Source organism: Lytechinus variegatus, chromosome 8, assembly GCF_018143015.1.
Source record: "Lytechinus variegatus isolate NC3 chromosome 8, Lvar_3.0, whole genome shotgun sequence".
Classification (NCBI taxonomy): Eukaryota; Metazoa; Echinodermata; class Echinoidea; order Temnopleuroida; family Toxopneustidae; genus Lytechinus; species Lytechinus variegatus.
The window spans coordinates 39752763-39775225 of record NC_054747.1 but is presented as its reverse complement, the minus strand read 5'-3'; the positions used below and the strand labels follow the sequence as shown (position 1 = coordinate 39775225).

Sequence of the window (22463 nt, the reverse complement as noted above, 5' to 3'; positions counted from 1 at the left end):
TATTACCCCAGCTTAAAGCACTGCTACCCTGATTGGGTGCTCGAGCATTCAAGGAATACCTTCTTACTGGGTAACCATTTACTACACCTGGGTAGAGAGTGGCAAATATAAATGCCGTGGCAAATATAAATGCCTGGCCAAAGGATGCAAGTACACTGTAAAAACTGTGGTGTTAAAACTGACACCAATTGGTGTTAATAGAGGACCACACCCTGTGGTATTAAAATAACACCCTAGAGATTGAACATAACACCAAAGAGTGTAAATAACACCTATAGGTGAAAAACTAACGCCACTAATTTAAAACCAGTGTACAATAACTGGTTTTGGTCCTCTATGTACACCGGTTAACACCACAGTTTTTGCTGTGTACTGTGGTGGGATTTGAACCCCGGACATGGGGTTCAAAGTCCGGAGAATTATCCACTGGGCCACAATACCTCTCCATGACAAAGTCAACCAATTGGGTAAATCTATTGATTGACCATAAACAAACAATATGCAGTCACACTGGTGATCAATGGTTTCGATGTCACATGGCCTAGGTTACTGGGCAACATGAAATCTTGGGCATCAGTGCATGCAGATATCATCCTTTGCTCATGGGGGTGGGGGACCAGCTATTGTTGCCGCCCACCCCCCAACCCCCCAAAAAATAATCCTCTGCACTGACAACCATGCATGAAATCAAGCTTTCATTATGAATATGAATACAGATATTTTTTTTTACATTTAAAGAAAACGGAGGGTAAGGGGGGGGGGCACATCATGTGTCCCCCCTTTAAACACCTGCTTTTGAAAAATGTAACAACCATTGAAATTGCATTGTAATAAGGAGTCACAAAAATATAACATTGGAATGATTTTCAGAACCCAACCAAACTTTTGGCACAACAAATATCTTTATTACTAAGTTTATCTCCTGTAAAGGAAAGCTACTAGATGATAAAAGCCTGCTGGAATTCAATATCAGTGACCTGAAGTGTTCATGCAGTTTCATGAAGCTTACTTGTTGAATTGCCTAATTATTGTATGAAAGAAAACCGTGTAGATTGCAACCTACTTAATCAACTTTGGGTATAATAGAGTCTCATTTTTGGTAGATTCCATGCTTTGGAATATTTATGCCTTTTGCATCTTTTTGACATGAAAATAATAGTTTTCTTGATTGATAGTGATTCACATCATAACAATATATAAACCAGTGGTAAACTACATGTATGAACGAACATCTTTTATTTTTTGATGAGTGTAATACAAAGCTTCAATGTTTCTTTATGTGCAATACTCATTTTTTTATGATGATAATGTGAATAATAAAATGATAATTGAATATGATATCAATCTTGGATTAATTATGATAATGAATCAAATAGTAAATGGTTATAAAATGATTGTATTATGATGATGATGGCAAAAACGATGATGGCCTTTGGGCTGGAATGTTTTTTTTTGTTTAAATCAACCATTTCTATTCTATTCGATTCCTCAAGGAGTACCAAACGGGGAACATGAACAAACATTTAACCCGACACATCCTTTACAATTGAAATAAAAAAATTGAAAAGCAAAAAACCTTGTAATTTTCCTTTTGTTCATGCATCTTCTAAGTCAAGTTCAATAGAGTACTGAAGTGTGACTTCAGTTGCCATGGTGACAGTCATGTAGGCTGGTGCTAAACAGAGTCGCACCTGATGATCGTCTGCACACATTTTGACTAGTCTGAAAAATAGGTTTCAAGCAGTCGTTCGGTCATCGCTTAGGTACTCTATTGTGTCAAGGACATCTGCAGATATGTTTCACGTTTGAAAAAAAATATATATATCAATTTAAAAAAAAAATAATATATTTTTGATGAAGAATCATTTCACTTGTTACATTTTAATTTTGAGAGCAAACAAATCCTTTCACTTTTGTTAGATAACACATGCGGCTGCCGTATTAGACCGTGACTAAGTAAATTTCATTCCTCAAGGAAATATCCATTCCTCTTGCTACGAAAAACATTTCACTTCTGTTGCAAATTCATTTCACTCAATTGCAAAAGTGCGTTCCTCTTTTTGTTCGGCCGAACAGGGCGCTGTCGAACAAGCTGGCAAGTTTTTCCCATGTGGTTTCGCCTCTATACTAAAACTAATATAGCAAAAGTTTAAAACCACTACCACGCGACTAGTACTTGTCCGGAGACCTCGACATTTCTTCAGTAGTCCGTGTTCGGGCTGCCGTAGTAACTGCACGACCAGAGTTGTCAACATTATGGCCGGCCAAGTGAACGATACAAGATCCCAGCTCTTTCAGGGGCTGATGGAGGGCATTACGAACCTACATTGTAAGTGATGCCCTGTTGCAGCAACCAGTACAGCTCCCTGGAATTCAACCAGTTATTTGGATTGAGAGGTTCAACTTCAAGCGGCAAAGCCAGGCCCAGAAGCCTCAATTGCAAAAATATGTGTTCGGGCTGCCATAGTAACTGCGCGACCAGAGTCGTCAACATTATGGCCGGGCAAGATATCAGCTCTTTCAGAGGCTGATAGAGGGCATAACGAACCTAAGTAATGCCTTTGCCAACTGGCAACCAGCACATTCAGCCTCTGCGACTGCGAGGGCGGCCCCGGCAGGAGGCTCAGGTTCTGATTCACGCAACAGGTCCAACTTAGACCTTCACCGCAGGTGCAGCAACCAGTAGAGCTCCCTGGAGAAGCCAGCCTGCGCCGGGAATTTAACCATAATCATCTCATTATTCAATAAAAATGTCAATGTCTACATTCAATCTTTGGCTCAAATGAAGATTCAAGTGTGGTTACATTTTAAAAGGGAATACTACTGGATACCTAATTGTTCTTTACTATCAAGCTTATCTTTGTAGGGAGTATTACATGGGAGCTGCAATTCCATGAACTGTGACCAGGCATGGCAAACACCACAAAAATCTGCACTATGATTTTCAGTAGAAAGACTTGTTTTGGCCAGAGTGGTGAAATTTCAGTTTTTAGCATAAACCCAATTTATGAGATTAATTTTTAGTAACATACCTGCACCTCCCGGCATCTATTCCTTAGAATTTGGAATTCTTCTGATATTAAAATGCATTTATGTCAACTCGGGTCTATTGGCTTGTCAGTGTCATAGATTGTTAGGCCCAACAAGATCAGAACCAAAAGACAAGATCTTCACTTGCAATTACTGTAGGCCTACATGTACATTTTGATCATGAGTTTTAAGAGATCAAGTGAATCGTATTTCACCAGAGACGCTATAAAAAAAGTTTTAAAGTACTTGAAATCTCTAGAAGATGAAGAAGGAGACAATTTCAAATTGGCCTGACTCTAACAAACATAAGTTCTAATCACTCGCCTTCATGCTCTGTACCAGAAATTGAATGTCTGCTCCCCCACAGACCATCCCAAGGTATCAATCAGAGTCAAAGGCAATGTGATTCTCAGTCTTGCAGTGCTGTTGGGGAGGCCAATGTCAATTTTAATGAACTTGACCCTGAGCTCCATCAACAGCCAGGTTGCTCCAATATTTCAACTTTGAGTAATGACAATGAGCATAGGGTTGATGATCATGTATAGAAGAGAACCAGTAGTGGGGGTGAAATTGTTGAGCATGATTCAGACCAGCCGGAAACAACACTCCCAGCATATTGACATTTCATCTTCAAGTAAAAATTATGATCATAAGGTTGATGATTATTTATCCGTGAGGAGTGTTGGTGAACATGATTTAGACCAGCCGGATGGCTTTCAACACTCCCAGCGTATTGACATTTCATCTTAAAGTAAAGATTATGATCATAAGGTTGATGATTATTTTTCAGAGAGTAGTGTTGGTGAACATGATTCAGACCAGCCGGATGGCTCTCAAGTTTCAACACTCCCAGCGTATTGACATTTCATCTTCAAGTAAAGATTATGATCATAAGGTTGATGATTATTTATCAGAGAGTAGTGTTGGTGAACATGATTTAAACCAGTATTATTTTACTGATCATGTGGAAGGAACAAATGACTCAATAGATTTGTCAGGATACAATATAAGCCAGGAGCATACCTTGGGTACATTCCATTCGTGCATTCCAGAATCGGTCTCATAAGCTACTTGCATAACTTTTTGAATATCCTGTAGGTCTTAAAATGGTTGTATTTGTTCCTGTGCAAGAGAGTGTGCCAAATCGTACAAACTAGCAAGAACACTATTTGATGATTTTCAGTAATGAACACTGATAAAGGAAGTTTGCTTTTGATGTAATACCTAAAAACTTAATTGCTTGAACGGTTTTTATGTGTCCATTTCAAACTAAACAAAAGAAGCACACATGAGTACATTTATTTTGATAACTACATGTATTTTGAAGTTGTTGATTGACTGAACTGATTACTAAGGGTGGTCATTCACTTGTATGATTTTTTCAAAATTGTCAGATTCAAATTTATTAGCACAAGTTAGGCAATTCATCAAACTCATTTTATTCTTTTATGTCTAACTTGATACATGTACACTGTAATAGTTCATAGTCAAGTCATGGACAGTGACTCCAGCATATCAGAGAAGTATTCTATCGCCGAATTCGATAATAATGGGGTGGTAGAGGTGGCCGTAGTGCCACATGAATGGATTCAATATCAAGATGGGGCTCCATTTTGCGCTTGGCCACCAGAGCAAGAACCGCACATATTGCACAATCTTGTAATGCACTGGCAAATTCCAGAAAATACATGGGCTCTATTGGAAATCAAAGATTTCTTGTATCAGACAGGCAAGTTCAAATTCAATAATTTTTTTTTAAACGATCACAATGCTTCAGTATACTCTAGATTCTTGGGCCCATATTCTGAAGTCGGGTTTAACTTAAACTCTGGTTTAAAGTTGTGGTTTAAGTATGGATAAGTATGGATAGCCAATTGTTACATAAATCTATTACAGTAGAGATATTATATTTTGGCTTATTTGGCTCTCAAATCATTCATAATTGTCTAGGAAGTATAAAAAGATCATTGTCTACACCATCGTTGAATCGGGAAAGAGCACAGCAAACATAAGAAACAAACAACTTAATAAAACATTTTGACACTTTTGGCTTTCCATAATTCATCACAAAGTTTGACCATGTTTAAAGTTAAACCTGACTTCAGAATACTGGTCTATGTGTCTAAACTTGATTTATGGGCCATAACAATTCTTGGGAGTTGAACATATCAAAAGAATGCCTAGTTGGACAGCTGTGAATATGCTGATTAAAGGAAAATCATCACTTATTTGATAAAGGTAATTCGTTTATATGGAAGTGATACCTAAAAAATTAAACTACCGGGTATTGCTTAACTATTTTTCATCTGTATTCGTTTAAGCTATCGGTATCGTTTAAGATCATTCGACACTCGTGCGTGTTTCCCATAGGGGTATGTAGTATAGAGTTGTGAGTCTTGATAGTGCGTCTTGGCGAGAGCATAAATAGCGGTGCAACGCAGAGCGAGATATCATTTTGGTTCTAGCTCTGTAACCGGGTGGAACGTTTTGCTCTATGCCTCACCAGCTTGTGCTCGAGTTTGTTAATTATCCCTTTGGCTTTGTATTGTGGCGGATGTTTCCACATAGTGTTGTACTGTACCGTGTGATACGTCAGCGTGTAATAAATTATTGGAGTAGAGGTGTAAATGCTCGGATTGGATTTAGCTTTGGATATTATTGGTTTTTTCTGTATATGCTAATTGGTAAGTCAAAAATTTAAAAATTATTTTTTGAGCGAGTGTCTGTTGAATTATGGGATTAAAAGAAGTTGCTAATTTTGATAGTGAAATTCATTTTGTAGACAATCTCATGTGGAAAAGCGAGACGCTTGTAGAATATGAATTATGTGAAGATGAATCTTATTGCATTCGTAGGGTTATACTTCGATTAATAGAAGATTGGAGTGATGATTATTATCACATCTATTATGATCGTGAAAAAGCTTTTGGTTATTTTTGGGAACCTTATGGCATATGCAGTTATGTTCAAAAAGGAGAAGATGATAAGGTGATTGTTTGTGAGCAATTAATGTTTACTGTTGGTCCTTGCGTTGAAGAATAAATCTATGTTATTTATTATTTTGTGTTTTAGCTTTGAGCAATCAACACCGTCTTTAATCTAAATCCAACAATTAAATTTTTGGCTTTATATTTTGGCATTATATTTGCGAGATCTTTGTGCCGCGATGGACCGTGCTCGTTTGGATTTGTTACCCCCTTCCGTAAATCGGATAGTTGCACGCCCTTGTGCAAGTTGTGTAGAGGCTAGAGAGATGTACAACCGGTGGGAGTGCGTGGACCACGCTAACGGTCTTGTGAGCAATGAAGAGTGTACCCCAGGACCGTCTGGGGCCCCTGGGCGAAAACTTTGTGTGAGAAACCCTAGTGGTCAAATTGTGAGTCTGGCCGAGGCTTTAAAGAACCCCGGTTTAAATGATGATGATGCGAGTTCTCCTGAGAGCCCTACCCCCAGCACCAGTAGCGGTGCCAGCAGTTTTTTGTTTGAGAGGGAGTCACCCTTCAAGCATGGTGATGATAGTGTAAAGAAACTCGTAGAGGAGATGTTTCTTGATAATGTTCCTAAAGAGGATGATGTCATGATTGATAATAGTGGGGTTGACCATGAGAGAAGCAGTGGTGATGAGGTACGGTCGAACGACCCGTATGGAGAAGATGATTATGTGACATTGCAGCAAGCTCAAGATATGAACGAAGAGTGTTTATGGAGTAAGCTACCTTGGGTTGTTTGAAAAGCTTTCTGAAAAACCAGGTTTCATGTCATGGGACAAGTATGTAGCAGGTCAGATGGCGCATTTAAAGGCCCATCCCGAGAAGATGAACGAGTGTAAGGAGATTGAAGATGAAGTGGTGGAAAAGATTGAAAGTATGTTTCAAGGGATGAAAGACTGGAGCTGGTGGGAGGCCACGTACGGCACTGTGTATGACGTAGATGACCATCTCAGCAAACGTGCTGAATTTGTAAAAGAGGCGCAAGAAGTGATGGGACATATTGTAAGACGTGGGGGCAATCTCCAATTGTTGCATGGGTACTTAAAATACAATCCAAGGGCAGAGTCCATGGCGAAAAAGATCAACGCATTGAATGTAAAAAATCCTGCAGAAAGAGATCTGTTGGTGGCAAACATTGCCAAGGAAAGAGAGGTTTCGTACTTAAAAGGTGTGGTGGAAGAGCTCAGCGGGAAATACCGCACAATGAGCACCCTACTTATTCCCACCCTCTTGAATGCCTTAAACATGTTGGATGATAAAGATCGGAAGCTCCAACTGAGCCGCCAAGATGACGTATGGCTAATGCTAGCAGTAATGTTGGAGGCAACGAGGCGTCACCACATGATCGCCATGAGGGAAAGAGATGAGTACCAAGCCAAGCTTACTGCTCAAGAGAAGGTAATAGACGATCTTGAACGCATCGTGTACCGCAGAGATCATGACAACAACCCTCCAGAATCAAGACCCTTGGTGGAAAGGTGCGATGACTGCAACCTGTTGAAACTCATCGAGAACCCAGACATTGTTAACTTCTGGATACCCCTTGCTGAACGTGGTGGGTAAAAGTTAATTTTTAATTATTTTTTGTTTAATTATTTTGTTTTAAAAAAACAGACACAGAGGTGATTTTTGTTTGTTTATTTATGTGTTTTATTACAGAAGCCTCGAGGACCGAAGCCCCTCAGCCACCCCAGCCTCGTCCGAGGGCAACCACTCCAGAAGCGTCAGCTCCTCAGCCACCCCAGCCTTGCCCGAGGGCATCTACTCCAGAAGCACCAGCCTCTCAGCCACCCCAACCTTGCCCAAGACCAGCCACTTTTGAAGACGGAAACAACACCCCGGAGCTTCATTATGTTGAGCCTGATGTTCCCGCCGCACCCATCATGCTAGAGTGCCCTGAAACTTACGAAGAGTGGAACTTCGAAGAGCCTGCCTTTGAAGGAATTTCAGCTCTGAACCCTGAAGAAGTTGGCATGAGTTTGGACGTCGACAGCGAAAACATCGTGAGTTCATCCACATCTCCCCCCCGCTCATCTACCAACTGCCCTCTTGTTGTACCTTGGTCTCCTTGCTACAATCGACAGGACATCCCCGAAACTCCGACCCGAGGAGAAGGTTATCTGCTTCCCACACCCATGCTTGAAAGTGACGACGACGTCATCTGCCTTGAAGGGTCTACTCCTCCATTTCAACGTAAGTAAACTTTGTATTAAATTGTGTGTTTGATCGAATGTTAAAAATGATGATTATTTTGAGAGTTAAAAAATGTATTTAAAACAAGCGTGATGATTTAAAATTTTTTATTTTGATCTTTTTCATCTGCAGAACCAACGTATACCCTTTCTCGAGAAGAGGTAAATCACTCTCCTGCACGAGCAAGACGAGATTTGCTGGCTGATTTTCGTCCAGACACTCCCTATCGGAGACGATCGACCCGCCTGTTGAGGAGGAGGAAGTCCCCCATTTATCCCCGCTAAGGTAACTATCGATTTTTTGTGTTTTCTTTTTTTAAAAAAATACTTTGTTATTTTTTATCATGTATGTGTTGTTATTTTAGAAATAAATAATTAATGATTGTTTTTTACTTTATTTATTTGCAGAAATTCATCTTGAAAGATGTCCAGATCATCACCACCACCACCCGTTTCTCCTACCCAACGGAGATTACAAGCTCTCCAGTTTATTGAAGATGTAAACGGCCTCATCACACAGTTAAATGAATTTGCTTTACAGTCCGCCGGCACAACGCAAGATAAGGAGACGGTCAAGGCTGTGAAAATTATGTTTTAATTTAGATTGAGTTAAACTATTAAATATTAAAAAAAAATTGAAAGTCTCTAATCAATCAAATAACTTGTGGGAGGTAGCATTCTGGCATCAGCAAAGCAACGAAAGTGTGCAGCGTCACTGGTGTCAAAGGCAACAGGTAAGAAGAGAGACACAAGGATCTGCATACATGGAGCATGTTTTCATTGCTGGGAAGGTACCATGGACGGATTATCGCCGACACTTTGACGCCTGCAGAAGACTGAATCATTGGGATGATGTCGAGGCTGCAAGGCGCTGCACTGAAGGTCTTGAATAATATTCCATATGGACAAGAACTCAACTTCTCAAATCTCACTTCCCATTTGGAGAAACGATTTGGCCCAAGAGAAATTGCGGAAAATTTTCTCCTCGAGTTGAGGACTAGGCGTCGATAGCCGAAGGAGAGTCTACAAGAACTAGCTCAGGCAATTAGGAATTTGACTTGCCTGGCGTACCCAGAGCTGAAGAATGATGCAAGAGAGAGGCTGGCTCGTGGACACTTTTCTGAAGCAATTGACGATGGCGAAATCAGGGCCGCTATTTTTCGAGCTCATCCAAGGACGCTTGAAGAGGCGATTACAGCTGCGTTGATAATAGAGTCTTTTCTTCAGACGGAGAACGCAGTATGAGGAAAATCATAGGGAACATCTCAAAGGAGTTGACACCCTATAAAGAACTTAGCGTTCCAGGTCCAAGGATATGGAAAAGAGTAGGAGAGAAGTTGATGAGGTAAGGGAGAAGGAAAAACGGGGACGGAAGGAGCAAAGACAGAAGAGAGAAAAGGAACGGAGGCGGTTGGAAGAAGACAGGAGGAAGAGGGAGGACAGCCAGGATGGGAGAGGGATAGGAGAGACAGAGCTAGATGAGGAGATCCTGGAGGAGCGAAGGAAACTAGAAGAGAGTATGTTTGTGTTGGAAGGAGGGAATTTCAAACTATGAAGAAGTGCATAGTACTTCCCGGTGAACTGCTTAGCAGTTCGCAGCGTAATGGTCTTGAATAATATTCCATATGGACAAGAACTCACCTACTCAAATCTCACTTCCCATTTGGAGAAACGATTTGGCCCAAGAGAAAATGCGGAAAATTTTCTCCTCAAGTTGAGGACTAGGCGTCGACAACCGAAGGAGAGTCTGCAGGAACTAGGACAAGCAATTTACGGATTTGACTTGCCTGGCGTACCCAGAGCTGAACAATGATGTACGAGAGAGGCTCCCTCGTGGGCACTTTTCTGAAGCAATTGACGAGGGATAGGACAGACAGGATGGAAACAGAGCTGGATAAGGAGATCCTGGAGGAGCAAAGAAAACTAGAGGAGAGTAGGAAGAGAGAAGAGGAGAAATGCTTAGATGAAGAGGGAAAGAAGCTGTTAGAAAAAAAGAAAATAGAAGAGGAGGAGAGACGATTAGAGGATAACCAGTAAGATAATCTATTATGGGACCGGTATGGTCTTTCATAAATTCTATGAGCGTTTTAGTAGCTCTAAGTCGAAATTAGAATCTTACCTTTTGTGTCAATTCTCTGGAAGTTGAATACAACGTTAATTTATTGCTGGAATTTTGTTCATTCATGTTTGGATGTTATTTTCATTAATTCCGAGCCGATGACCGGCAGAATTTTGGATGTCAAGTGCTGAACGTGCATAGAACGTGCGCTTGCACAGGAAATTTTAAAGCACAAGACTTGCAATAGCACCTCACGGCGAACTGCTTATGTTGGAAAGAGGGAATTTCAAACCATTAAGAAGTGCACAGCACTTTTAGGCGTAATGCTAATGAGCTAAAAATTGCCAAAATCGAAGGGGGCTCCAAAGTCTATAAATAGGGGAGGGTTTTGAGTTTGTCAAATCGTCTGCAAGCTCTTTAGAGTAGGATAGTTGAAACTGATCATTAACTCACTCACTCTCTCTCTTGAACCACTGTTCATTGTTCATTATCAACTTGTGCATTCTTCTGTGAGTACATTACGTCATAATATGACACTTACTTTCAATCAGGGAATTCAACAAGATTAATGATGAATTTTGGCATACAAACTTGAAATTATTTGTCACCTTTTGGGATTAGTGACGATATTTGGCAGAGGAGGCAGAGAAACAGAAGAAGAAGCTAGAGGAGAGGGGGAAGAGACTGAAGGAGGAAATAAAGAAGATGGAAGAGGAGAAAGAAGAAATGTCAAAATTGTCAATAAAAACAAATGTATAACTCTTAGTTTACCAGCATGTCCAGATGAACAGATCCAAGTTGCGACAAAGGTCACAATCGCTAAGTACATCATATTATGTTAAAACGAAAGACGGCTACTCACTGAAACAAAGATTAATAGACTCTCATTATCCAGAAAAATGACCCACCAAGATGTCCACATAATTTGATCCGTTGTTAAAGAATTAAAAAAAAAATCTTTATGTATTTTATGATATTAATGCATATCAATGTATTAACTAATGTATATATTGATTTTGTTTTTCTCTTTATTAGTCACTGGGACGGTGACTTATTTGGCAGGGGGGAATTTGAAGGAACCCCCTCCTTGTGAAGAGAAAATCTAATCTTCAAAACAAAGATTTAGATTTCCCCCAATTCCATTTTTTTTATATTGAGCTTCGTTTGTTTTACATCACGTAACTGAACGACACTCCAGGCAAAAGGATCAGGTGGCGTCAAGATGCAGACAGACATCGTGAGATCTCCCGCCCCACAGCCATCTCGACTTACAATAAGCACATGGGTCGTGTTGACAAAGCGGATCAACTGATCCAATACTACGTGCACCAGCACAGAAGCTTGAAGTGGTGGAAAAGGATTTTTTTTCCATCTTTTGGAGACAACACTTGTGAACGCACACGTCATCTACAAATCATATCACCACCTAAAGCTGGACTTCCTACAATTACGCGTGAATGTCATCGAAGGCCTTCTCTAAGGCTGGCATCAATTGATACAATTTTGTGGAAGTGATATTTAGACTTTTGTTTAGTGAAATGAAAGGTAGTGCAGCAAAATCTTGTTACTTGTAAAAACTGACCTGAATCCAAAAAGAAAACTTCATTTATTTGTGTGTAAAAAAAAAGAAAATAAAATGAAGGTAACTAGGAAGCTGCCCAAGTGTAGAAATTCTTTTGCATACAAGATTCTCCTGTTGATTGTTGAGGCATAAGCCAATTTAGGAAAGAGTGTGAGAGATAAAAAAAAAAAGAAATCTAGCAAGATAAAGGGATTGATTTGTGAATGTGTTAGATGTGCAGGAGAAATATATAACAACAGGAAAAAGATAGAAGTTTGGGGGGGGGGGTGAATGTACAAGAGGTACATGTGTAGGACATTTTTTTGATAGAGAGAAGGGAATGGTTACACTTCGTAATTCCGAAGGTTTATAATTCCGAAACACACGTAAATTGCCTGTACCTTGATGCTCGTTAATCCGAAAACGAAAAAGAATTCATTAATCTGAAAATTTGTGGCGTAATTCCAAAGCTTTGTTAATCCAAAAAGGAAATGAGAGTCGTAATTCTGTAGGTTCATTAGTCTGAAAACGAAATGAGGTTTGTAATTCCGAAGGTTCGTTTATCCGAAAACGCAATGAGGTTCGTAATTCCCAGGGTTCGTTAGTCCGAAAACGAAATGAGCAATGAACCTCATTTCGTTTCCGGATAAACGAACCCTTGGAACAACGAACCTTATTTCGTTTTTCGGATTGTCAAACCTTCGGAACAATGGACCTTATTTCGCTTTCGGATTAACGAACCTTCGGCATATCCAAACCTGTGGAATAACGAAACTTCAGAATTTCGAATGTATACGGAAGGGAACAGTGAGGAAGTCAGATTAAGATAAACTAAATAAAAACAAGAAGTGATGAGTTTAGGTGGAGAAGGTAGTAAAGAGAGGGGGAAAGCAGGCAAAGCATAATTAGTAATAGATCATGGAAATCAGAGGGTCGTTTTGCACGTGTGACACAGAAAATTGCTTGGTAAGCCAGGGTGAGGCTTCCACAGAGCGGCCGGTCACAACAGGGTTAAATCTTACTAAATCACTGTGAGTAAACTCACCAGTTAATTTCTGCTGTGATGGTCAGGACACTGGAGTATAACAGAAGTCTTTTGATGGGAGAAAACAGGGTTTTTCTTCAGGCTGTGGCGGAACCGAGTGGAAGTTGGCGGTCAATGCAGGAAGATGCACCAATAAAAAAAAAAAAAATCACACCATGGACTAATTAAATGTAGCATGGGCTAAATTTTAGTCTATGGTTTAAACCTTGGTGGTATTCACCAACGCTGACTAACTAAACCATGGTTTCCATGGACTAAAATTTAAACCATGGTCACTAAGCATTCTCAGTTAGAGGATGATTTCTGAGCATGCTCAGTACAAACTTTTGTTGCGTATTAATTAATTAATCAATAATCATGGAGGATACAGGAATTAAGAGGGACAGGAAACCAAATTGGCAGAATTGCAAGAATTATTTGATTGAATTAATTGCAGATAGAATCCACATAATCAACAAGGCTACAAATCACATTACAAATTCAAGGAAAATCAATGCATGGAAAAAGATTTATCAACAATTTGTTAATAAGTATGGACAGAAGTGGAGCTTGGCTCAAATGAAAGATCAATGGAAGAGATGCAGAGTTGCTGCAAAACAGGAGTAAGGCCTTTACACTAGAGAAATAAGGAAAACTGGAGGTGGGTCTCCACCAAAGACCCCCCCCATGACTCAATTGATAAAGGACATTTGTCCACATGATTTCACTCAATTATCCATTCCCTTTGATGATGCAATATCGGTGTTGGAGTTTATCGTCGGTCGTCATCGCGGGTGAGCAGATGATCGATAATTAAATTTCTCATTTACTCAAGTTCACTTACCGAAAAGTGTCACTTTTCCTGCCTTAAATCTATGAAGCATAATAAGGTGTTACAACAACCCCCGCCAAAAAAACTCTACCCAATATTAAAAAAGTACAGGGTAGACAGTAAATAACACAGAAGCATTGAGAAGTCTTATCCAAAATCATGTTTCCGAGTTCAAACAGATCCGCAGTGCTGAAGTGAATAGTCCCGTACAAGCAAACTTGTGTCCTGACGATTACGTTGCCAAAACTTGAAGTTAGTTGAACTTGACAAAAATGGTAATCTGGATCTACATCAAAGTTTAAAGATTTTCAGTGCCTTACAATTGGTACAAACTCAATCGTATCTCAGCCCACGAATTTGTGGCATTGATCAACGTTTGGGTCGCGATAAGATATCATTGGAATCTTAACCGATTCATAATAGAATGTTATTTCGACGAGGATACGAATTCTGATCGAGGGTATTATTAGATTAAGACATGGAACTGAATATTTACTGCACAATACATGTAGCTACCATCATCATCTCAAACGGGAGCAAGTTAAATGACTGATAGTTTGTATGCCACAATCCCAGCAGGCTTTCATTACATAACAGAAACGATCACAAATAGGAAAGAGTGGATAAAAATTGACATCTAAAACATGTCTAAATTTTCCTCATTGATCCAGCTACATGTAATCACTGTATTTAGCAGCTATTAAGCATATATTATTTCAACAATTCCTGTAGTCATTATTGATTTATAACCCTTGAGTACACCTCAATCTTTTAAGCATGTTAATGTAATCCTACATTTATTTCTGACAATTAAACATTGATATGAAGAACTGCTACCTAAATAATATTATAATTACGTAATACAATGGCTCGTTAGAACGTGCAGGGTGCCGTAACACAAAGGATTGTGCTTACTTGTACACTTGATTTTAAATGATTGAAAATAATTGTCTATGCGATCAATAACAAAAAGTTCTATGATGAAAATCTTACTAAGCTTTATGTTATGGGCCACAGGTGCGAAAGCCCTTTAGAGGAAGGCATGACATTTGATACTCTCTGAATCGATGATAAACATACGCGCACACCTGTTATCTTTGTGGGTTCCGTTAGCGACGGTCTTCTCGACGTGTCAACCATCTCTGCTGCATTAGATGTACACTTGACAGCCTCAAGCAGTCTTGGCTCTTAACTCACCCGTGAAAGCCTCCTCATATGATGTCATCTCTGGTTCTGGGTTGGTAATGTGACCAACAGCACTGAAGATTTCTTGTAAAACTTGGCCTTTGCGTCAGACTCGGAGATCAGTTCTGGAAAACGTAGATGGAGGTCGTACTTCCCCTCGACAAACAGGCTGACTTCATCCTGAAAAATGAGACATAGAAAACATCTGAATTATCATGATCAAGATCAACATCACCACTATCACCATCACCACCATCGTCATCATCACAATCATCATCACCACCATCAGAAATTCTTCTGACAAGATTGAAAATCCACAATTACTATATGCATTGACAGGTGAAAACAATACTTTTAACCTTACCGATTCACGCAAATTTTTCTCCGCGCAATATTCTACTGCAACGCTCACTGACGGTTTACTTTTAAGTCTTGCCCAACTTTTGAGACCAATTTCACAATGCCTGGGTACACGGTCCCGAAATTCTGCAACATTTTGAAGTGCAAGTCAGACAAAAAACTGCTCAAAAATGTGATTTCACGTATAAACTGGATGCAAATTGTGTTTTCAGCAAAAAAAATCATAAATGTATGATTATTTTAACCCTATCTAGGCCGGGGGGGGGGGGGGCCTCGGAGGCCCCCCTCAACGAATCGCGCGATATTTTCGCCGTGCGAAATTTTTTGACCGCGCCGCTTGCTGACTTTTTACTTTCAAGTCTTGCGCAACTTTTGAGACCAATTTTGCGTCACCCGGGTACGTGGTTCCGAAATTACGCAACATTATGTAAGTGCATGTCAGACCGAAAATTGCTCAAAAACGTGATTTCGTGTACAAAGTCAATGCAAATTGTGTTTCCAACCAAAATTCATAAATGTATGATTATTTTTAGTTTTGCAAGTCTATATGTATTAATTTTATGCTTTTTATGATCACAGAAGAGTCCCCAACAAATTTCATTGAAAAAACAATGAAAAACAAAAGGTCCAAAAAACAAAGAAATACATAAGAAATTGCAAAAAACAATATAATACATAAAAAAATGATTTGATATCACAATTTTTTTCATGTACACTTGCTAAGGACACCACAAAGATTTTCTATACCAAAAATTAGTACATTTGGAGCTTTATTTAGGGAGTTAGAGGAAAAAGTATGATTTCGCATACTAATTACGCATAAATTAGCATAATCACTTAATAGTGATTTGCATGAAATAAATTTCTATACAATCTTGTAGATTATGCCCCAGGCAACCCGCGTGCCAATTTTCGGCGCGATCGCGCGCTCGACGGCCGAGATCTTTGGGGGGGGGGGCCTGGGAGGCCCCCCCCCCGGCCATATGAACTCCCAAAATACCCCGGCCTAGATAGGGTTAAGTTTTGGTGGCCTCAATGGATTGGTTTTATGCTGTTTATGATCTCAAAAGAGTCCCATATACAATTTATTGAAAAAAGTATGAAAAACAAAAGTAGAAAAAACACAGAAATTGTAACACATAAATCATAAATGTGAATAGAACACCTAAAAGAGTTTATATACCAAATATTAGAACATTTGGAACTTTATTTTGGGAGTTAGAGGAAAAACCATTTTGCATACTATGCCAATTTTAATATTTGAACAAATTATCTGTCGCTAACTTGTGGCAAATATTCTAAAGATCATTAAGCAAGAACAAAATATCACAAAACTCACTAATACGAAAATCCCGCCGTGTTTTCCGAACACCTCTTGAATTCGCCGCCCGATGTTAGAAGGGGTCCTAAAGCTACGCACTCGATTTATCATGCAGAAAAATAGAATTTCCTGTGCCTCAATTTCTAAAATATGTTCATACTATTATAGGATAATATGAAATTAAAGAGAATATAGCTCAAAAATTCAAAACAGTTGTGGGTGTTCTCTGCATTTAGAGATTTACTACAGCCTATGTAGAAAAAATTGAATAGGAATCGTTCGTCACTCTGCAGTCACAATTCCACACAAAGTGCGCATTTGCCACTAAAAACTGCATGCGCGATGAGTGGTGCGTAGCTTTAGGACCCGCGCAGCTTTAGGACCCGCGCAGCTTTAGGACCCCCTACCATACAACACATTTAAACTTTTAAGAAATGGGGTTGATATATCTATTGTATATGATGCAGTATTTGGTACCCTGGGGTACCAAATAATAATCCACCATTTTGTTGAATTATTTATTTTATTTTTTGCGCTGTACCCTGGGTTACCAAAAAATGTGTACAAGTATATTTTAATGTTTTGTACAGATTTTTGTTTCTTTTTAGTGATCTCATGTAACAATTAATGCGTGAAAATGATAACTTTATTCTAATTTTCATGTTCTGTTCTAATCTTCACTGTTCAATAATGATACCTGTATAATTTGTTTACTATTATTGGCATTAGATTGTATCAAAGAAAGGAAATAGGCATTGTGATCATTGTCCCCATTCATTGTCATGATTGTCGCACCGATCGTACCACGACCGTGATCACCATGACAACAATGTAACTGTACACTATTACAACACGAGATGGCGCTGCACAACGCCGTACCCCGGGGTACTACGGTACCCCGGTGTACAGCGTGGTGCATCATATATAGATCATCAAACTGTTAATTTTCAGTGAACAGTTGACCAGTGGAGAATAACGAGTCAGTGATTTTCAATGTCATGGGCCACTGAAAGTCCTGTGAGTGGTTCGAAGCAAAATCAAAATAACCGACAAAACTTTTCGTGAATCAGTTCTCTGGTATGCCAATAATATGTTACCTCTGAGATGTCCAGTTCACACTGAGAGACGGATTGTACACCATGAAGCTCCAATCTCAACTCAAGTCTCCTGGGACCCTTCTCATCACCCTCCTGGAGATCAAGACTGTACTCCGGCTCTGGTAGCTCCAACTTGGTGCTAGAGATCTCCTGGATCAGTCCACCTTTTCTGTCTCCACCTGGATCTTTGGTGGATCCTACAGCAAGATCCTTCAGCTTGTCCTCCAGTTCTGACTGCCCTAGGTCCTGGTTTGACAGTTCATGGATCTTCCCCAGGAGCGTGTCCGGGCTGAGTCCCGCAAGGTTCTCCTCCAAGATTTCTGCTTCCGTCTTCTCCCGCTTCCCGAAGAACCGCTTTGCCGATGTCAACGTGGAGATGTCTCCTTTGAACTTGAGGCCTTGGCACTCTTTGTACGACCTGGAGAGTTTAACTTTGTGTTGATTCTCCACATAGTCCATTCCGAGGTTGATCAGAAGGTCACGATCGACATCATTTTGAAAACTTTCTTCTAGAACGTAAGGATTGAAAGCCAATCGGACAACACTGTATTTACCTGGAAATGATAAAATGAAAATACAGGATATTTTAATCAAGAAAGCAGTAACAGATCCAGCCAGGTTGAACACAATACTATTTTAGGGGCTGCATTGCTTTTGTTTAATATTCAGCGCCAAATAACGATGTTGTCTAATCTGGCTTGACATACGCTTGGAAGGAACAGCTAATTGTTAATAGGTGTTTGTCCTGCTCCAATTAGGCTCCCTGAACATTTTCCTTTTCTCTTGATATAACAAATACTCAGTATTAGCCGGGGGTAATACTACATGTATGCAGCATTTAGATAAATTGTATTATCATGAAAATAAGGAAAATGTGAAAACTACATACATGTATTGTAAACAAAGTCATTGTCCTGTGTGAATTCTCTAATTATATAATTAATTTAAATTCATATATTCCATTGCATTGTGTTTAGCTTGAAGGGTTATAAGAGCAAACTACCGGTACACAATTTATTTAAAACACCAGTATGTTTTTATTTGGTGATCATGAGTGCCTTGTGTAGGCCTTTTGGGCATGTCATCAAATCTAGAACTAAAATCTTGAAGATTCATCTTTTTTTCTTTGTTCAACCATCAATACACAACAGATTTTCACTGATTCCTTTATAAAAAAAAATGTCCTGACCGTTGCAAATAAATGAAGTACACTGTAATTACTCTAAGTAATTCTGCTCAGATTCATACAAAGTCAGTATGAAGCATGCAATTAATTATCCATTTTATCATTTTCAAGGTTTACTTTTCTTTTCACAACTTTTTACTGGCTTTATAAACCTTTTTACATTGGTGAAGCTTTAACATTGCAATGAATGGGGATTTCCCAGGACTCTATATTTGATTTTCTGGGGCATTTTTTTTTTTAGCATTTTGGGGCGAAAGGATTACACTTCGTAATTCCGAAGGTTCGTAATTCTGTAACATGTTAATTGCCTATACCTCGATGTTCGTTAATCCGAAAACGTAAAAGGGTTCGTTAATCCGAACATTTGTGGCGTTATTCCGAAGGTTCGATAATCCGAAAACGATATAAGGTATGTTGTTCCAAAGGTTCTTTGTTCCGAAAACGAAATAAGGTTTGTTGTTCCGAAGGTTCGTTGTTCCGAAAACGAAATAAGGTTCATTAGTCTGAAAACGAAATAAGGTTCGTTAATCATTTCGTTTTCGGACTTCCGAACCTCTTGAATTGAATTATGAACCTCATTTCGTTTTCGGATTAACGAACCTTCAGAATTACGAGCCTCACCTCGTTTTCGGACTAACGAACCTTCGGAATTACGAACCTCATTTCGTTTTCGGACTAACGAACCGTTAGAATTAGGAACCTTCGGAAATACGAACCTTCGGAATAACGAACCTTCGGAATATCCAAACCTTCGGAATGACGAAGCTTCGGAATTACAAATGTATCTGGGTGAAAGTAGCCCCCAGCCCTCATGTATCTTTTTCTCTGGTATGAAGGAGGTATGATTTCCTTTCTTACCTGTAGCATCTTTGCTATCTTCAAGAGGTCCTGTAGCCACTGCAATGGGGTCAGAATCAGTAGAAGGTTTAGGGATCTTCTTCCAGCTACACAGGTTGATATACAACACAGACTTTGATGGGGTCTGAATGAAGTAGAAATATCAATGATGAATTCATATATGGGAGATTTGGGGACATAAAGAGATCATTTTGAAGATAATATGAAAGAACCCCCCCCCCCACAGCGATGGAAAACATGTCTATTGCATCTGGGTCTGAACATGTAACAGGTGCAGGTGATCTTGTTCTCGTTACAAAACTTGATGTACCTATACAACACAGACATTGATGGGGTCTGAATGAAATAGAAATATCAATGATGAATTTATACATGGGAGATTTTGAAAAAATAACATTTGATCTCAGAGAGCTCCCAAAAGGGCTGGAAAACATGGCTACTGCGTCTAAGTTTGAACCTTTAGAAGCTGCAGGGGATCTAGCTACAAACTTTGATGTACAACCAAAACATAGACGGGATCTATGTAGATGAAATATAACAGCAGATATGTTTATGCACTTTAAATTAAATGAATCATTAATTACATAAGAATTCAAACAAATCATTGATATGAGACTCTTTAAATTACAATATCCTATATAAATACTGATTATGATATATCATACTTTACACTAAATGGACATTGCTGTGCATGAATTCTGCCACATGAAATTAATGATTCACAATACCCTTCAATAGTAAAAAGAAAGTATGTATAGATGCTTGTAATTTGCTATTGAGTGGGCTTCATGTACTTGGGGAGGTAGAGAGTTCCAATAATGTGATGTTAGGGTGGTGAAAGTATAAAGAAATACTTGAAAAGTCCATGTACTCTTATTGGAAGAAAAATAATGAATGAAAAAGAGGGAGGCTGCAGAAAACAAACTCAAACTGAAGTCAGGTTTAACTTACCGGTAGACCATGGTCTTACTCTGTGCTAAAATTATGGGAAGCCAAAAGTCTCAAAGTTTTTAATAGTTGTATGTTTCTTATGTTTAGTGTGCTATTTCCCGATTCATCAATGGTGAAGACAATCACTCAATTAGTACTTCCGAGACATTTATGAATGATTTGAGAGCCAATTGAGCTGAATACTGTTAGAGATTTATGTAACAATTGGCAGTTCATACTTAATCCACAACTTTAAACCTGAGTTTAAGTTAAACCCGACTTCAGAATAAGGGCCATTGACTTTTGATAGAAATAAATAAGCCATTATTTCGTAGTTCCTTTCTGCGCATGATCAAAAGATTCTACGCATGATCAGAAGAAGGTCATTTGTACTAAAGTGACATGGTGCTTTAAAATCTAATGAGATAAGCACCAACTTTGATATCTTGATTATTCATATATTCTTTTGAATTGTCGTTTTCATTTACATCCACAAAAAACACAATGCTTCCACGAACGACTGGTATTTCACAGTTTGTCAAGTATATTGTGCAACATGCTAAGATATGCATTCAAAGTAGGAATGCAACAAACACCTTCATTAAGTGTTCATTGGTGTGCTATTCTAGTCACCTGGTCTATTCAATTTCTTCATCCTGCTATGTAAGGCAAGCTTACGTAATATCTTGCTTTGAAATCTGCCTATCATGATGAAAGAAATGAAAGGTCATTTGACCAAAATTGCCCATGAAGTAACTACGAACTGGTCTATACATACAATGATAGATGTCTTCATGCAGGCGAATGGCTTGGGAAGATCCATGTTTTCTTTTCCTTCCTCCATGGTTTTCTTGATGAATCTCTGGTATGCCGCAGGATCAGAACTGGCCATCTCATCAAGCATAGCCCAGACATGAGAGGCTTGCTTCAGTGTCCCACCATCTTCACCTAGTCCCATATCCATCATAACCGTGCGGTGTTTGGACAATTTCGAAGGCCTGTGTTAAAATAAAAGACAGGCAGGCAATAAAACTACATGTACATGTATGTACAACTGTAGCACATTATTGAATTCTTATACAATCAGGGGGACATTTCACAAGAGGTACAACCATGCCACATGTATGGACCAACTGTAGCAGCCATTAGGACAACTACCATACTAAAATAGAGTTCAGCTACTAATATGCAATCAAGCTTTCCATGGAAGTAATACAATGGCAAAGTTACTATAGTAGCAATTCTTCTTGAAATGTCCCGGAATATGGAACTCACTCGCAAGTGACAATCCATGGACCCTCCATAAGGTGTAACAAAGGATGCTTTTAGTATAGCCTCGACTGAAAAAAGCTGCTCATTTTCCACTGGTCAAGACTTTCAGTGGCAATATACACGTACATCTGTACTGACCGCACTGAAGCGTTGTTAGCGCTGACAATGCGCTAACAGGAGCCCTGTTACAACAGGTCATATGGCAGCCATGCCTAATGTTACAACAGTGCATTGCTTTCAAATTCAAATAACTGTTTTGACTTCACAATCCGAAAAATGTGACTGAGCTAACAAGCGCTAGCCTCTGTTAGGCTAACAACGTTTCTTTGTGGTCGGCACAGGTCAGCACTGACTTTACCTTCTGAAATAACATGTGCCAATGCACTCACATTTTATCAACTCAACCAATCAAATACAAAGGAAAGTGGTATGGTCCACAAAATGAACTAACCTTATTGAAAAATAGGAACCAATTAAAGGCATAGAAGGGTGATCATGAGGTGGAACTGAATACTAATGAGAACTAGAAAATGAGGCCATGTGGACTGGAACTAAGGAATTGAAAA

General features: G+C 39.2%; 1 protein-coding gene across 1 annotated transcript; it reads right to left on the bottom strand.

Annotated features, from left to right (window-relative positions):
- Nucleotides 1-13184: 13184 nt before the first annotated feature.
- Nucleotides 13185-21619, bottom strand: LOC121420487 (PIH1 domain-containing protein 2-like). Its single transcript, XM_041615141.1, has 4 exons — nucleotides 21404-21619; nucleotides 19696-19819; nucleotides 17652-18205; nucleotides 13185-15053 (listed from the first exon to the last, which is right to left on the bottom strand). The coding sequence occupies exons 1-4, from the start codon at nucleotides 21590-21592 to the stop codon at nucleotides 14910-14912; spliced, it is 1011 nt and encodes a 336-aa protein (XP_041471075.1). The 5' UTR covers nucleotides 21593-21619; the 3' UTR covers nucleotides 13185-14909.
- Nucleotides 21620-22463: the final 844 nt, after the last annotated feature.

Excerpts from the sequence above, each read along its gene's own strand:
- LOC121420487 (XM_041615141.1), bottom strand. The coding sequence starts at position 21,592 with ATGATGGATATGGGACTAGGTGAAGATGGTGGGACACTGAAGCAAGCC. Across the intron at positions 19,820-21,403 it reads GCATGAAGACATCTATCATT|ACCCCATCAAAGTCTGTGTT; the intron begins GTATGTATAGAC and ends TACTTCATTCAG. Across the intron at positions 15,054-17,651 it reads GTGAACTGGACATCTCAGAG|GATGAAGTCAGCCTGTTTGT; the intron begins GTAACATATTAT and ends CTCATTTTTCAG.